We start from the raw sequence: 17,477 nt of genomic DNA on the forward strand, positions 1-17,477 counted from the left end.
CACTGCTCTGCACCAGGCAAGCTCACCAGAAGAGATGCTCGTGTGGAGGAGAGAGGAGAGCTGTGGAGGAAAGGGCAACCTCCCAGTCACGGAGATCACCGTCTGGGTAGTGCTGAAGATCCTCTTTGCCCAGAGCCCCTGTCCCCAGCCATAGGACTGCTTCACTGCAGCTGGAAACGTTGCTCAGGACCCCTCTTCTGCAGGTGACACAGCAGCCCTGGGCATAGGCAGGAAGCATGGTAATGGGACAGCTCTTGTTTTCTCTAGGGCAATATAAGAACAAAGAAGAGTTTGGCAGAAGTCTCTGTCCCTCCATCATGTGAGATAGGAGTAAACTCTTCCACTCATCTCTGCCCTGGTACGGCTTTGGGGGAGGCCAGGATGGTTGTTCTGCTGGGGGAGTAACCTGAGCTTGTGGCCCTAGAAAATGTGCCTGGGCTGCCCTGGGATACCTGTGCTGGATCCAGAGAGGAGCAGTGCTGGTGGGTTCCAGAGGTGGAGAGCTGCCTGCAGCACCCTGGGGCTTCTTGAGGCTCCAGATAGCAGACCCTGGCCACCTCTTCTCCATGCTGGGAAAGTCTCCTCTGCATGCAGAGCCAGTTGTTCCTGGCACTGCAATCTTGTACTGTCCCCTGATCTCCAGGGCTTGGTAGAGATGGACCATGAAGTCACCTGCAGGCTGGTGCAGTTCAGGAAGTCCAGGCTGGAATACGCTGGAACTGAGAGGTACTGGGAGCAGCATTGTTTCTGCAGTGCATCAGCCTGTGGGGACCCCCTCAGTTCAGAGATGCAACAAACTCCCCAGCTGTCTGATCCAAAGGAGCTGTGTGCCATGGCAAGCCCAGTCCCACTGCCCCTGGTATTGCTGTTGCATCTGATACCCCTCCGTCTGCAGGTGCAGCTGGGGCCATCCCGCTGTGTGAAGGGGTTACCACCTGTCCTGCATAGTTGTGTGGGGACCCCCAGTCCCACAGGGAGACAGTGGAGGATGGAGAGAGGCATGACATGTCCCACTTGGAAGGCTGCTCCCCCCTTCAGATGGGGGAAGGAGGCAGCAGGACCATCAAGGTATCTGGAAAGCTGCGTTTCCACTGACGCCGAAATCAAAGAGATGCTGGCGGGGCTCCAGGTCCTAGTCTGGTGCCCCCTTTCCTGCTCACCACCCTGCTGCCCCTTTGCCAGGGTAAGTGTTAAGGAATGCCCAATGTGGGTCTGCAAAGCTGGTGATCAGAGATGTCTCCTGGGGCCATTTGTGTTCATCAGCTGGGACCGCATGGCCTGGATGCTGCTCAAGATCTTCTTCTGGTGGCCCATCATGGTGATGCCCAGACTCCGAACATCCCTGGAGAACAAGGACACTGTCAGACACCCCATGGGCTGGACCTGTGCTGGGCTGCAGAGAGACGCTACTCGTCCCTGTGCACCCACCCCTGGACCAGCCCAGGACCCTGTGCCTGGCTCCTCTCCGCTTGCCCATCAGCACAAGGCTGCTGCTGCTGAGGGTCCATGAGCATCCTCCCAGGGACAGAAAGGCTGCCATTCCCTCAGGTACATCCTCCTGAGAGGGCTGCTGTGACAGCCATGGGGAGGAGCAGGAGCAGGAGGAGGATCACGCCTGACACACTTGTAGGTGACAAGATCGATGCTCTGAAATTGGATTCAGTTTTAGCGAGATGCTCTCAGATAACCCAGTCAGAAAGACGGATGGATGATGAGCCTTCCCCACTCAAAAGCTTTCCCGATGCGTATGAGAAACAAGGATCAGTATCAGCTCAATCCCACAGCAAAGGCCCAAAGTACAGCCCCCGATCAATGCACATGACAGCCCTCTGCCTGTGTCTCTCCATCTTCCCTTTCACTGGCTCCTTCTCTACATGCCCCAGCTTGACCAAGGTGTGCACTGTCATATCCTTCACGAGTCACAGGATCTACCATCTGTCAGCCCCATGCCTTTTGACAGGGAACAAATCTCAGAGGCAGGAGAGGTTGTTGCCAGCCCAGCACTAATGCTAATGCCAAGGGATGGGGGAAGACAGCCCAGGGTAGGAGTGGGCACAGTGGCAGTCCCTTCTGGTATCACTTGGAGCCACTTCAGAGAAGCCGTGGACAGGTGGCAGAGCAAGTTCTTTACAGCGGGAGGAGGATGGGTGGTGGGACACGTCTTCTCCAGCCCTCCTTTAACTCAGCCTTGCCCGTTTGGCTATGACCTTCCGCTCACACCGAGGCCCTGGATGGTGCCTCTCCACCCAGCTGCGCTGAGCAGGGAGCCAGTCCAGTGCATCAGGGTCTGAAGAAGCTCTGAGGTGCCTCCCAGCTGTTTGTTTCCCAGTAATCCCAGAGAAGCTGCACAGTATGGCCCAGCCACACTCTGGTCCAGACGTGCCTTTTTCAGGGCAAACAAATGTGAGAAGTGCAAGGAGTCAGCAACCTCATGTCTGACCCTGCTTTGGTCGGGAGGTTGTGTTATATGGCCTCCTGAAGACCCTTACAACCCAAATTACCTATGAACCTATGTTGACATTGGAGAGCCACCACAGAGCACCAGGGGTGACTCAGTACTCACACCCTCTCAGTGTGACTCCCACAGCTCCTCTCAAAGGTCAGCACAGCCTTGGGCATCATCCCAGGTCTCAACGTGAACCTGCTATGGGCTAAGCACAGTTTCCTTGGGGCTGTGTCTCTGGCTCAGGAGCAAGCCAAGGCAGGATGGATGCTGCAGGGCAACTCCACCAGTGCTGTTTGTTCTCTGGTACTCACTCGATGTTCATGCGCATCACCATGCCCAGGGAGGAGTACCCTGCCATGGCAAAGTTGTCGCGGTAGTGTCCCAGCCGGATGGAGTCCAGCCAGTCCTCCACAGTCAGACAGCTGGCCAGGTCGAGGAGGCCCCTGTCGAAGGGTGTTTGGGTGAACCTGGGAGCGGGACAGAAGGGGTTAGACCAAGAGGTGTTGGTCCTAGGTGGCCATACTGTGAGGTACACCTCAGAGAGCCTGTCACCCTGCAGGGGACGGCAGGACAGAGAGACTCCTTGGAGGCTGGCGAAGGCAGGCACGCCTCTGTTTGGGCACTGCTGCATGTGCTTGACCAGACCCTGGCGTGGGGATGCCACAGTGGGAACAAGGCAGTAAAGCGCAGGATGCTTCCTTCTGCCCACTACAACCTGTGCCCATGGGTCCCATGCATGCCCGTGGTTGCAGGGAAGCCACTGCTGCTAGAGCTGGACAGAAACATCCCTTATTTGCTGCAACCCACGTGCTCTGCCCAGCATCAGCTGTCAACCCCTGCGCATCGCCGTGGCTCAGGGAGCCCTTACCGGTTCACGGTGGCTGTGCACTTCAGGTTGTCAGGGTTGCGGATGAGCTTGTCCAGGATGCTGACAATCTGGGAGAAGCGTGGCCTCTCGCTGCGGTCCTTCTGCCAGCAATCCAGCATCAGCTGGTGCAGGGCTGTGGGGCAGCCCATGGGGGCAGGCAGGCGGTAGCCTTCCTCCACCGAGTTAATGACCTGGAAGGAAGTCACATGCCGGAGTGGAGGTCCACTCCTGCCCAACTCCAAGCACCCCAGAAGGCAGCACACAGGGAAGATGCCTGGTGCATGAGCTGCCGGGGCCATCAGATGGGGAAGGAGGGTGAGTGTACACAAGATTCATGCTAAATGACAAGTGCATGGCCAGTGAGCTGGGTGCAGTCTCTGTGGAGAGCTGGAAGCAGGCTGGATACCATACACGTACAAGAAATCACTGCTCTGACAGTGGGTTTATTCAGTGGTCCAACACTGTAAAATATTGCAGCTTTAATCCAGCAGACAAGCCACGAGAGCTGCACTCACACTCTGTTGTTCTACAACCAGGGCTTGCCACCACTCAGGAAGGCTGGAGGAAACTCTGCTTGAAGGAACAGTGCAGAGGAGGCAGTGTAAGCCACTGCACCCACGCCCTGTTGTCACCAAAGCCACTTTCTAAAATTATAAAAACACTAGAGAGAGAGGGGACTCTCAGGACTCCCAGAGCAGGGAGAAGGCATACAGGCTTATAGTCCACACAGGTAAAAAAAGGAGTCCTGTGGTTCTGCAGAGTCAAAATATTAACTCTATTGCCTTCTTTCAGAAATTTTGTTCACAGGTTGTAGTCAGGAACATAACCTGCATTTTCTTACATTTTTTATGCTACTCTTGAGGTAAGAGTAGCTCCCCATAACTCTGACAAGCCCAAAGCCTGCTGCCAGGTGGTGCAAGCCTAGGGCTCTCAACAGCCTCGCGGGTGGTAGAAGGGATGGACCCCCACCACTGTTGCAGGAAGGACTGTCAGGCTAGTGCCGTGGGGCTTCAGTTTTCCTAGGGAAGCCCTGACCCCTTCCAGGGAATGGGAAAGGTGGCACAGCACGTGCTGAAGCCCTCCAGCCAGGAGAAAGTCCCGTAGAGTGCAGCAGATGGGGATGGTGAGACCCACAGTGCACACAGCCAGGCACAGCCCGGAGTCACGGTGCTGCAAAGGGAAAGGCTGTGTGATGCAATGATGGGCAACACACTGATGTCCCCACTGAGGGGACAAGCACACTGTGCACAGCCCTGCAAGGATGTGAGGACAGGCGAGGGCTGCTCTTTGGGTCCCTTTTCCCCGATCCCCCTGCTAGGCTGTCTTGGGTGAGGGCAGGAGGAGAGGCAGGCTTGCCACCGTGCTGTCCCGTGTCCACTCACGTCCCGGTTGGTCATGTTCCAGTATGGGCGCTCGCCGTAGGCCAGCACCTCCCACATGACGATGCCGTAGCTCCACACATCGCTAGCCGAGGAGAATTTGCGGTATGCAATGGCCTCCGGAGCCGTCCAGCGAATGGGGATCTTCCCCCCCTGAAAAAGAGAGGAACAGTGGAGGCTCAGAGCATGCAGGGCTCAGGCATCCCTACCCCTCTGCGGCTGGGACAGTGGATTAGACAATCAATGCACTCGGATGGCATCTTCTGGAAAGGACTGAGGAGGCAATCTGCACAAGGTGAGCCTAGAGGTGTACGTGAGGGATGGCTTCAAGATATTTCCAGTAGAGCAAGGAGAAAGCTATGCTGTTTTACAAGGTCTTCTTCATGCACAATTCTGGCCCTCAGTGTTCAAGAAAGAGGGATTTGAAGTGTTGAGGTGGAGCTGAGGGCTACCAGAGCACAAAAGCATGGAGCTGACCCTGGGCACAGGCAGAGAGCCTGACTTGAGCAGTCAAGGAGAGCGATGGCATGTGCTCCCTGTCCATTACTGCTTTGGCAGCCAAACACTGAAGAGGAGGACTTGCTGAATCAAAGGACCATACTGACAAAAATTAGCAATAAATGGGCTAAGAATACATTTAAGCTGGAAACGTGGTTGCCAGCCATTTGAAGAGGAAAGTTGTGGCACAGGGAATGTAGGGTGGGTTTCCCAGAGCAGCTGGGGCAGGCGTGATGTGCCTAGGAGCACCTTTCCGGTATCCCTGTCTAGGCAGAATTGCCTCCACCCAACAGAGTCCTGCCTGCTCTGGTGCACTCCTTGATGAGAACTGAAGATGAAGGATGTGTGCTTTGGGAGAGTCCCTTTGGGGAGCTAATCTCCTGAGCAGGTCAAGGACAACAGAGGAGGAACACAGGATACCATCTTATCACAAGTTTCTGAACAGTAAAGCATCCTCACTTTCAGGATACCCTGACCGAGACCTCACCAGAGATCTTGTGCTCCTTGTCTTTGCATCTTTGTGGTTCAGCTCTATCTGGACTATGCACCTAGTCTTTCCCCAGAGCAACCAGCTCTGGTGCGTTTCGGTGTGCCAAGACACCTCAAAGCCTCTGCCTGTGACGTGCCCGGTGGCTGCTCCATCCTCCAGGGACATCCCTGCTTGCATTCGCACTGGGGACATGAGACAGTGTCCCTAGAAACTGAGCAGGATTGGAAAGGGTCAGCAAGTAGGTCAATACATGAGCTCTCATCACTCAGGTCACCTTCCTGACCCAGTGTGGTCACTGAGATACTCTGGAAATTTGCTTGCAAAGATTAAAAGCACTGGGGGAAAACTCAGAGACTGGCCTGGTGGGATGACAGCCAGGCTGTGTGGACAAGGAGGTGTGCTGCTCTGAGATCAGGAAGCCCTAGCTGATCTTGGGTCTCTTCTTACCCTTTGTCTGAGAGTCCCAAAGATGCAGAAGATGCTGTACTTGAAACAAGGAGCAGGAACCTTCCCCAGAACTAAAAGATCTGGAATATCAAGTTATTTCTTGAGATACCAAAAGGGACAGCTGAATGCAAAGGCGCACAGAGGCTCACTTCTCCACTTAGCTGAAGCCAAGCCAGGAGCATGAAGACCACATTCAGACTGGGTCACTATGCATTCATCTGTCCAAGCTGCAACTGCTTTGGCTTTACAGACACAAGTGTCCTACTTTAAAACAGAACCATGTAGGTTGTGAAGCCATTTCCCACCCTTTCCACACCCCTGGCTGAGGCACAGCCACATGGAAAAACTAGGTGTGGAAAACAAGCTACCGAAGAGTGTCCCATAACACCCACAGCTCCACAGCCTAGGGAAGGGCTCCAGTGGGGACATGGGAGTGTCCCTGTGCAGTGGGCCATGCATGCCCACAGGAGCTGTTGGCTGGAAGGTTTGATCAGCTCCCTGCTCTCCCACCCTGCTTCTCTTTGTCCACTGCACACTTCAGTTCGAGCACAATGCATTAAAGCTCAGAAGCTCTTTGGGTTCATGATCTTGGTCCAGACACCAGCAGTGAGGTGACTGTCTCCATTCCTCCCCTGTCTATCTTAACTTGAGTGCAACTAACTTTTCCACCTGTCAGTGGCCTGGAGCAATCACCCTCAACAAGACTGCAACGTGCAACAGTAGGAGTCACACACCGTGGTGGTGTATGCAGCATCGGGGTCATCCTCCAGGATGCGGGAGAGGCCGAAGTCAGACACTTTGCAGACCAGGTTGCTGTTCACCAGGATATTGCGGGCAGCCAGGTCACGGTGCACGTAGCCCAGGTCAGACAGGTATCTCATGCCTGCTCCGATGCCACGCAACATGCCCACCAGCTGGATGATGGTGAACTGCCCATCGTGTTTCTGGAGAGAAAATAACCTGGAGTTCATTTGTGGTTTTCACCAGCATCCTATTGATGCTGTGCTCATTAAACTAACCCCTAGTACCTCTCATCTTTGGGTTACTACCTCCTCTAACCCCAGTGCCTCTCTCTTGTCCCCCCAGCCTCCTCCTGGCCTCCCAGTGCCTCTGACACAGCGCTCGGGTGGGTGCTCCCACCTTTGCAGTGCCCCTTCGGGGGAGCTGGCCGCAATGCCCTGGAGCTAGAGTCTGCTGGAGAGGTGAGAGCCCGCAGCACACCGCTCTCTTGCTGGGGTTGCAGTGACCGCGAGGCTGAGGAGCAGGAACCAACCTCTTCTCCAGTCACTCAGCCCACAGGGATGTGCAATGAATAAAAATACAGAAGAGCTCCTTACCCTGAGGAAGGTGTCTAGCGAGCCGTTCTCCATGTATTCAGTAACAATCATTACCAATTTGCCTGCAGAAGACAAGGGAGGTCAAATTAGCAGAGAAGTCACCTTCCTCTGGGAAGCCCAGTGCCAGGCTTTTACTGGGAGAGACATGAATCCAGGCCTGTGGATCTCCTGCAGCCCTGCAGAGCAGTCTCATCCCCGCACCATGCAGGACAGGCATGACGGTGGGGATGTGGCAATAACCCCAACACTTACCCCTCCCTCCAGGTGCTATTGATGTGGCTAGGACAGCTTCGTTATCCCACTGAAATTTGCATTTCATTAGCATAACACTTTGCATCAGAATGTGCCTTTTTGAAGGAAGACTTCAAATTATGATTCAATACAGGCAGCCTTTAAAATAAACACTAATGGGTAGGACGTCTCCTAAACCAATAACCCTGACCTGGGGCGCACTGTGGAGCAAGGTGGGGAGCTGTCACATGGAAAGTTTGTCCTGTAAGAGAAGGCAAGAGGGTGGGATGGAGGGGACCCCAAGCAAATGGACATCTGACAGTGGAGGGGACCCCGAGTAAAATGGACATCTGACAAGTGAGCAACCGGGGCAGTCGAAGGATGGAGTGCACCCAAAGGGATCCCTGCCCCCCATCTCCCAGGGTGCCCACATGGAGATACATCCCAGCTCTGCCCCACAATAGGTTCCCATCCCTGCCAGCCACATACTCCTGGTCACCACCCCCTCCAGATGGATGATGTTGGGGTGGTCGAACTGTGCCATGATGCTGGCTTCGCTCAGGAAGTCCCGTCTCTGCTTCTCTGTGTAGCCTGCTTTCAGTGCCTTGATGGCCACGGGAATCTCCCTCTTCCCTGGCAGCTTCAGGCGGCCATAGCACACCTCTCCCGACTCCCCTGCAAGGCAAGGGAAGGTGAGGGCATGGGGAGCTTCTCTGCTTCTTGTACTGACCCACCAGCACCACAGATCACCCAGCCTGCCGGCACGCTCACAGTGTGCTCCAGCCCCTCAGGATGCCTGGGATCTTTGTGCATCACTGCCTCTGAGTACAGAAAGGATCGCCCACCTCCAGCTTCCAGTGCGACCTCTGGGAACTGGGCAGAAATATCAGAAAGTGCCTATTTCTGATGCCTTTTACTGAAGGCAATGGGCCAAGAGTAGTGATTACAGTGGCACTTGCTTTACTGCTTTTAATGAACAAATTTGTGAGTCTCTTAGAGCAGCAGAGATATCTCTCAGCCAGGCTTCCTAATGCTGCTCTGGGGTAAGACCTTGGGGTGCTGCTGGTGAAGTACCAGCTCCATCTCTGCCCTGTGCTTCCCTGCAAGCCTCTGTTCCTATGCAAAAATTCCTTTTGTTCTGAAAATTTACTATTTTCCTTGTGATATAATTTGCATCTTGTCACCCCAGATGCTTGCTTCGAGGTTTGAAAGCAGGGTGGCTCTTTTGGAGCACCCATGCAGGACAGGCTGAGCCATCCACTGCATCAGCCTGAGCCATCAGTGCCACGCCGGCTGAACAGCAACCCTCCACTCCAGGCTGCCTCCAAAGAGTTTATTTCATGCACCAAAAAACCGCCACTCCATCCATGATTTTGATCTCAAAAGGATAAGGAGCAGATGAAGCCCTGGCTGAGCACTGTGCTGATGCTGCGCAGCCTGCTGTGGTCCCAGCAGACCATGGGGACAGCACAACCTCACACCATGAATTTCCCTGGGTAGAAACAATGCAAATAGGCAGCTTGTCCTGGGAACTCACCAGACCCAATGACCTTCTCGATCTTGATCCGGGAGGCCTCGATTTCACGGGTGAACTCATGCACAGCTTGGCAGGGGTCCTCGTACGTGTGGGGGTCCACGTAGAACTTGAACTCCGGGAACTTCACTGCCAGGTTTCAAAGGGGAGAGAGGAGATCAGCTCTTTCTGGAACCCCTGCTGTCAAGTAGGGGCACCCAGCAGCTGGACAGAGGATGGGCAGGGGCAGGAATTCTTGGGTTGACATACTGAGGAGCCACAGAGGTTGCAGCCCCAAGGAAACCTAAGGCACTCTTTGGCTTAGCAGTGTCCTCAGAGCAGTGCAGGACCTGGCTGACCAGGTCTCCTCCATGTGATTGTCCCTCTCCATCACTGCCCACCCTACCCCACATCTCGCCTGTGATGAATTTTCAGCCTGCTGCTGTCTGGGATGAACTTGCCACAGTCCCATCTTGCAGTGTGCAACCCTTCAACCCCATAACCAGGATGCCCATGGGACCAGAGCCCCCGCTGAGCTCTCCCAGACACATCCCCAGAAGCAGGCAGTGGTTACAACCCTTCCCCTGGAAACCACAGCAATGTCGGGGGTAATGGTCCAGGTCCCATCCGCAGGGTTGAGGTCCTTCACGCCCCAGGGGCAGCAGCAGGGAGGGTCCTACCTTGCCCATTCTGATAATGCATCTTCTCCTCGTCAGAGTCCTGGAAAGCTTTGCTGTACCCGCAGTGCCTGCCACGGGGACACAAGGGTCAGAAGGGGTGTTCCTGTCGCTTGCTCCCATAAGCAGCCCAAAGTCATGGTGGAAGGCAGTGCCAGGGCTGTAGGCAGCCCAGGAGGACCTGGAGCTCCACATGCCTAGCTCAGCCATGCTGTGATGCAGCAGCACATAGTCCCTCTTGGACCTTTCTGATGGAGAAGAGCTCTCTCCAGTCCTGACCTATCCCCTGGCCCATTCAGTCAGCCCTTGTACTGGTAGTGGTACTGGTACTGGTGTTGCTATGGCTATTGCTATTCAGCCTGCTAGCACGAGGGGAAGGTCTGGAGATCGGCTCTGCCTCAGGGAAGGTGGATGCATGGTGACTTCTAAATGAAGCCTCTTGGTTGCTTATTAACCCCTGATCTATGGATGCTCTGGACAAACTAAGAGGAGAAAAAGTTGCACCCAAGTTCTTCCATCCCTCCTGCTCTGCTTTAAGACAAGCCACACTGACCTCCAGAAAACACCTACCTCTTCTTGCAGATTAGGACCACCAGCAGTGCAACGAGGCCAGTGATGAGGGTCAGGCAGATCCAGACAATTGTCATCGTGTCATACCGGAGAGACACTGGAAGAAGCAGGGTAGGAAGGAGGAGAGCTGGAGTGAGGAGCACTCTGCTGTGCTCAGAAACTCACAGGGTCATGTTCCAAGCACCATTCCCCACCCAGCCCCATCTTTGTGACTCTCCCAGCATACAGGGACTATTTACACATGGGGAAGACAAGCACAGATCTGGGAAAGCAATAAGGATGCAGCAAACCAGTGCAGGGAGGTCTGGAGTCTCAGGACCTCACGAGGTCTTCCCTGCCCTAACTGCTAGGTCCTTCCTCCCTCTTCTTTCTAATGTATAAACACGTCCCAGGAGGGCAACCTCCAGCAAGCCCTGCAGGCTGAAACCCCAGGAGATGTGCCTCCAGCCTCCCTGTGTGGCAGAGGCACAATCACCGTGGACAAGAGCATCACCATCCCCCATACTCCCTGCCCCACACTTGCCACATCCCACAGCTGCACACACTCACCTGGCTTCCCCGTTTCCACCTCCACGGTCTGACTGAACCTCCCACAGCCAGCAGAGGTGCGAGCCCGAACCTGGAAAATGTAGCGGGTTGCAGGCTTGAGCCCAGAGATTGTGGCAGTGGTGCCCTTGGATTTCAGAGTCGAATAGCTCTGCATTTCCTTGTCCTGGGGAAAAGCCGTACAAAACACCTTGCTGCATCAGCACAGCAATCACAAAGTCTTCCAAAATAGTCATTTGTGCAAGGCTGGCTGATAGCAGCAATTGCACCAGCAGGATTTAAACCAAGCCTTGCCCCTGTCTAAATCCACCCACGCTGGAACTGGTTTGCAGCAGCAAGCTCAGTGTTACCTTCTCATAGTACTTGATCTCGTACTCCAGGATGATGCCGTTGGGCTGATCTGGCTCTTGCCACAGCAAGGTGACGCTGTTCTGGCCCGTGCTCTCCTGGCGGACTACCACCACCTGGGACGGGGCTGGGGACACAGATGACAGGGTGTTATGTCCCTGCTGGGGGGGGTCCTGCATGGGCGAGGGTAGCAGGACACAGCAGCAGGGAAGGGTGGAACTGGAGCCCCATGCAGGACCCCTGGTATAAACCATATAAACCATGTTTCTGTTTTAATTAAAGCCATGTGGAGATGAGTGCTGTGAAGGGGCTTGCAAACAGGCTTTTGTTCGCTTCAGTTGCCTCAATCTCTTTCACATGGAGGGAGCAGGCTCTGAGGAGATGAAAGAGGAGGGCACAGTCCCTGCATGGGCAGGAGGGGACACTGGTGCTTTGCTGTGATATGGAGCCAGAAAGGAGAAGGGGCTGTGGGGCTGGAGATCGTGGAGATCCCCAGCAGGACCCTGACCCCTCCTGCCCCACCTGGGGAAGGGGGAGAGAGGCAGGGGAGGAGGAAAAGGGGAGATGATAAATGCCCAGAGGGATGATCACGGACTGAGCATCAGTCTAGAGGTGCCCTGGGACTTCTCTCTTGCCCTGAGATACTTGTCATCTGCCTGGACCTGGGCTGGGAGCCTGTGAATCAGTCCTTGTGCCTGCCCTGTCCATGTGAACTGGAGCTGCCACAGCTGGAGAAGCTAACTCACCAGTCTCTTTTCCCTCTGGGAATATCCCCCCTGGAAGGATCCCAGAGATGTGGTGGGGTGCTGTGGTGGCCACGCACAGCCATTGGGTCCAACCCATGGGAAGGGGTCAGGGGCCCCTTATGACCCTAACTGCCAAACGAAAAATGGGATGTGGCGGCTCTGGGGAAGATGGAGCTGCTGTGTGCCACGGCTGCAGCGCAGGGGTGTCACTGGAGCAGCAAAGACCAAAAGAGGCTGCAAGGGCTTCAGCAGCAGTGGGGCACCCAGGACTGAAAGGCAGCAGTTATACCTCAGTTCATTTTCCAGCTGGCTCCTCTGAGAAGCAGAAACCACTGCTGGGATACAGGACCCTGAGGAGCTGGGACAGGGTGGGATGGTGGGAAGCAGCTAAACCCCACGGGCACGCACAGTGCCGTCTCTCCAAACAGCCCCAGGGCATCTCTGCTGCACCCACTCCTGCCCTGCTCAGCTGCCCAGGGCTGGGGGAACAAGAGTGACCAGCACCCAGCATGGGCGAGCCACCCCGAGCAGCACGGCAGGTGTCCCTTGGTCCTCCAGGCAGGCAGGGATGCTCTGTGGTGGGCAGCACCTGGAGCACCATGCAGGCACAGGAGCTAAACTTCAATGGCTACCACATTCCCAACCTGCTGGTTTTGCAGCTCAGTATCCACTTCCCAGCAGAGGGGGTGAAATGGGAACATTCAGCACTTCTTAAGAGCATCCCTCTGCGAGGCATCAGGCTGGTGGAGGGACCACGCAGGAGTGAGCCGGCAGGACTGAGCGATTTCCACGTGGGCTCAGTGAAGTGCTGGAGAAGTGTTATGGGCAGGCATTAGTAACAAAAGGGCCTCATTCTCCTGCCAGCCATGAGCTAACCCAGCGAGGCTCCCCAAGTTTCTTCTGCAGGACCACTTCTATGAGAGCAGAAGAGGCTCAGCATCACAAGAAGATCCTGTCAGCTCGTTTCCAACTGGGAGGATTAACAAAAACCATCAGTCCCTGCCCTGTCCTGTCTGCCTGCAGCGTGCTCCTCCATGGAAAGGGGCTTGTCTGCGCCCTGCTCTGGGGAGGTGCCCAGGTGACCCTGGAGCAAGGTCCTGGCCCACTTGGGCTAGAGCATTGCTCAGAAGTGTTTCCTGGGGAAAGAGCATTTCACAGCAAGGGATTTGCAAAGATGAGACATGCCCAAGAGAGACTTCCCAGCAAAGTTGCTGTCACCTGCCAGGGCCTGGCATTGGAGTGAGCTAAGAGCAGAGCATGAACTGCTGCTTGGCCCTTTCGGAAGGGACAGAAGGCTGGAGGAACAGCCTGAAAGATTCATGCTCCACTTAGTGTTCCTGTCAATAAACAAGTGTTCTTGGTGCTCCCTGTCTCCTGCAGAAAAGGAGCCTCCACCAGCAGCGGCAGGCTGAAGGGGAGGGAAAGGAGGATGAAAAAGGATACCATGAACCAGGGAAGGGTAAGAGTTGCCTTGGGCAGCAGCTCGTCCCCAGCCCACCCTGGCTCCCTGAACCCATCTCCAGCAGCGGAGAGGATAGGGGCCACGTCTCCTGGGGGTCCCACAGCCATCACCAACCCAGCCCTTGGCTGCTAGGGCAGGTTCCAGCTCCTGTAGGTACTGGCTGGAGCAGCGTGGGAGCAACATCAGCATCACCCACACAGGCAAGGTCTGGAGGGGGTGTCTGCTCCTCCTACCTGCCTGGTTTGTCGTGATGTTGGCGACAGCAGCTCTCCTGGACTCCAGGCTGAGGTCAGAGACACCGTTGACGGCCTCCACCCAAAAAGAGTAGTTGGTGTGGGCCAGGAGGTTGGTCACCGTCAGCACTCCCTGCACCAGGCTCATCTGCTGGGGCACGAAGCGGATCCCGCTGCCGCACGCCTCGCACTGGCCAGCGTCCCCTGCGCAGCGCCTGCAGACCACGTTGTACACGATGTCAGCGCGTCCCCCCTTGTCCAGGGGTGGGCCCCACTCCAGTATCACCGAGGTGCCGTTTACACTGGAGATCAGGTTCACAGGAGCAGAGGGGGGGCCTGGAAAAGAAGCAGGGGTTCAGGCAGAGCAGGGGATGCTGAAGTGTGTTGGGACGGGCAGAGCATGGGACCAATGGAGATTTGCACCTTGGGCAGCGTATACCTGCACGTACAAACGATGCTACAGGGAATACGGAGCTGCCCGGAGGGGGAAATGCTCCAAACAGAAGACAGCAAAGACACAGACAGGTCTCAGGGTGAAATGCCGTGGAGGTAAGATGCCCTGGATCAGGATGCCAAATGTCAGGCAGGGAAGAGCTGATGTTTGTCCTGGGGGAAGCAGGAAGCAATGGGGATGCATGAAGCTTTTGGAGGAAGTGCCAAAGTGTTGATGGGATGGACAGTGGAGAACAGGACTTGCTCATCTAAAGGGAAGGGTAAACTTGCATTTCCTGGGTGGGATTAACAGTCTTGGGTGGATATCCCCTGGGGAAACAAGTCACACGTTGCTGACATGTCTTTCACCCTGGCTTCAGCTAGCAGCCGCATACCTTTCTGCACTCCTGGACCAACTACAGAGAGAAGGACTTCTCTTGGGATGTTCTTGTCCCCTTTTTGCACCAGGCTCCTCAAAGCAGCCTATTGCAGAGAGCTGAGCTGAAACCAAGCTGAAACTTGCATTGCCCCGTGGCCTCCCAGGGGTCTGCCCAGCCTGGGCATTTCTGCAAAGGAAAGCAGCCAGCAAGTGACTGGCACACTGTCTGGTGCGTGAGCATGCAAGCTTGTCAGCAAAGCCATGGTCTCACCCTGCTCCATCGCAGGAGAGAGCCCCGAGAGCGGAGCAGACTCTGGCCAGAGATGTTTGGAAAGCAGCAGGATGAGGATGAGACAGAAGGCAGCGAGGGAGCGCAGCTAAGGGGGTCTCAGCTCACGTGCCAAAGGGAGACGGGGCATTGAAAGGCTGCTACAGCCCCTTGGGCAGCATGCACAGAGGCAAGGGTGCATGCTGGGCTCAGCCAGGCAGCATCTGCTGTGTCTGAGGACGTGACGCCTGCCCCGCTGCAGCATGGACGGGCACCTGGGCAGCCGGGGTACTCACGCGTGCAGGCGGCCGAGGGGGGGTCCTGCACTGCCCTGTAGAAGCTGCTGTCGCAGCGGCACACGCGGGCTGCCCGGCTCTCCGAGTGGCTGTGCAAGGGGCACTTTGCACACGGCTCGTCCCCAGGGGCTGACTTGTAAAATCCCAGCTGGCAGGCTGCAGAGGAGGGAAGGGGCAGAGGTCAGAGGGATGCTCCCGGACAAGGAGCATCCCAGGAGTCGGCAGATCCCACCAGCACAAAGTTGGACCCCACTCTCACCCCTGTCCCAGTGCATGGGAAACCAGCCCTGTTCCCCAACACCTGGGTGAGTCTCCTTCCAGCTGTCCAGCTGGGAACTGGACTCTGTGAAAACTGGTTTTGTCTCTCCCCCAGGCTGTACTTACTGCCATCCTTGTACCTGTTCCCCACTGTTTCACAAGCAGACTTGGGTGCTTCTGCTTTTTTGTGAGCTGCCTGTGAAGCTCGAGGTGCTCTCTTTGCACCCATGCCTGCTGCCCAGAGCTCTCCCCACTGCAGCCACCCCTCTGGGCCACCTCCTACCCCAGGCCAGGGAGAGCTGCAAAGATCAAACCAGCCAGCACTGGAAATCACCTTGTTAACGATTCTAAGAACCATCATTTATGGAGCAAATTTACGGCACAGTCCTCACTTTGCGGTGATTGCCATGCTGCTCACACTGGGTGTGCTCCGGTGCTCAAGAGCATCCAGTGGGCAGTTTCAAGAATTAAAAGCTCTGCACCTGGGACACAGTGCACGTCCCTCTGCAAGCCCCTGGTGTGCTGCTGTACAAAGCAACAAGTTTCCTTGTACAAAACAAAGGGAAAATACCCTCTCTTGTTTCATGCTGCAGCAAACCAACAGCACACGCACACTGCCTGCTCTGTGCAGAGGGGCAGCAAGGCCAAATGAGCCAGCTTGAGTTCTACATAACCCGCCTTCAGTTGCTCTGCCTCCTGGTGCTGAGGGCTGTGCGGCAGGAGCACACGCTCATCCCACGCCAGGGCTGGCATCAGTCTGCTCTGTCCTTCCCCCCACCTCTCCCAGCAGCCCCTCGGGTGAATCATTTGTCACACAAACAAACAACTTGTCTCTCGTTAGGAAAATTGATTAGCTCAAGAGTGACATGTGGCATGTCAGGTATCTGTCTGGGGGTGGAAGGATCTGTCCTCTCTTGCAGATTTCTATTCCAAGTAAGGAAAATCAGGCTCTGTCTGGGTCCCCGTATTGATCGAGTACTTCTAGGACCAGTCACAGTGATTCAAGCATTATTCCTGGCTCTGGTTCAATTCTATTTTTCCCTACTGAGGTAGTAATACCTTCATTTTCCCATCTTTACCCCCAGTGGCCAGCTCTGCATGCAGCCTCAATTTTTGCTTCCAAGCATGTAGAAGGGTTTTGTTTGCAATCCAGCATCCCCGGTGGTCTGGGTCCCTCCGTGCTGTCTGTTTGTTCTGCTTCTAGGTGCTGATCTGTTTTCTTATTAATAACACTCCTTTCCTTGCCACAGATCTCCCTGGACTGATTGCTACCAACATATTTCACACATCACACCCTGCACAGTAATACAACAGCCTCTTTATAACTGAGCTGCTTCCAGCAATGGCAGCTGAAGGCTGTGCTACAGCCACACACATCCCTGGTGGCTTGCTGGTCCCTCTTCAGACTCTGTCCCCAGATTCTGTGGCAGTCTTGCACTGAATGCTACTTAAAGACAAGGGAGCAATACCGCCAGCAGGATGTACATGTGCTGCACATCCCAGAGTTGTTGGTATCACAGGTTTTTATCACGGCTTGGGAGAGAAGGCTGGAAAAAACAAAGGCTAGAAGCTCCAGAGTTTGTTCCTAAATTCTTGCTTCTCCACTTGCCATCAGAGCATGGAGCAGAAATGCCCACTCTTGGGGGTGCAAGGGAAGCCAAACATGATTCATGGGAAAATTGCAGCAGCTTGGGGCTGGCTTTGCTCCCCAGCTCTCTTGACACCCTTCACCTCCTCAAGGACATCAGAAGAAGAGAGAAAAAAAGGGGAGGCAGAGCTGGGGGAGGAGGTTTGCTGACCCCAGCCAACCGCACCCAGGACAGCCCGGGACATTTGCCAAGCTCTGGTGCTGGCTGGTCCGTGTTATGCCACACACCGACAGAGCCAGGGACTCTCTGCCTTTACCGAATGCCCTGTGCCTGACGCTGCAACACCCTCCTGTCTGCAACCCCTTGCTTTTGGGTGTGAGACTTAGACAAGGGCTGTTACCCCCCCGTTCTCAGGTGGGGACAAATTTGGGGGTAAAAGAAAAAGAAAGAAAAGTTCTCTGTGT

At 55.3% G+C, this 17,477-nt stretch overlaps 1 protein-coding gene across 1 annotated transcript in view; it reads right to left on the reverse strand.

The window, feature by feature from the left end:
- Nucleotides 1-1,227: 1,227 nt before the first annotated feature.
- The window catches only part of EPHA8 (EPH receptor A8), a gene marked incomplete at its 5' end in the record, with an annotated part of 28,326 nt that continues 12,076 nt past the window's right edge, over nt 1,228-17,477 (reverse strand). Inside the window, 14 exon segments of the mRNA XM_010074334.1 lie at nt 1,228-1,342; nt 2,758-2,955; nt 3,315-3,505; nt 4,697-4,846; nt 6,863-7,072; nt 7,466-7,527; nt 8,186-8,371; nt 9,234-9,398; nt 9,890-9,957; nt 10,457-10,553; nt 11,006-11,168; nt 11,353-11,477; nt 13,792-14,127; nt 15,167-15,322. Coding sequence (XP_010072636.1) covers nt 1,228-1,342; nt 2,758-2,955; nt 3,315-3,505; nt 4,697-4,846; nt 6,863-7,072; nt 7,466-7,527; nt 8,186-8,371; nt 9,234-9,398; nt 9,890-9,957; nt 10,457-10,553; nt 11,006-11,168; nt 11,353-11,477; nt 13,792-14,127; nt 15,167-15,322 — 2,222 coding nt within the window.

Source organism: Pterocles gutturalis, unplaced genomic scaffold (genome assembly GCF_000699245.1).
Source record: "Pterocles gutturalis isolate BGI_N339 unplaced genomic scaffold, ASM69924v1 scaffold14207, whole genome shotgun sequence".
NCBI classification, from domain to species: Eukaryota; Metazoa; Chordata; class Aves; order Pterocliformes; family Pteroclidae; genus Pterocles; species Pterocles gutturalis.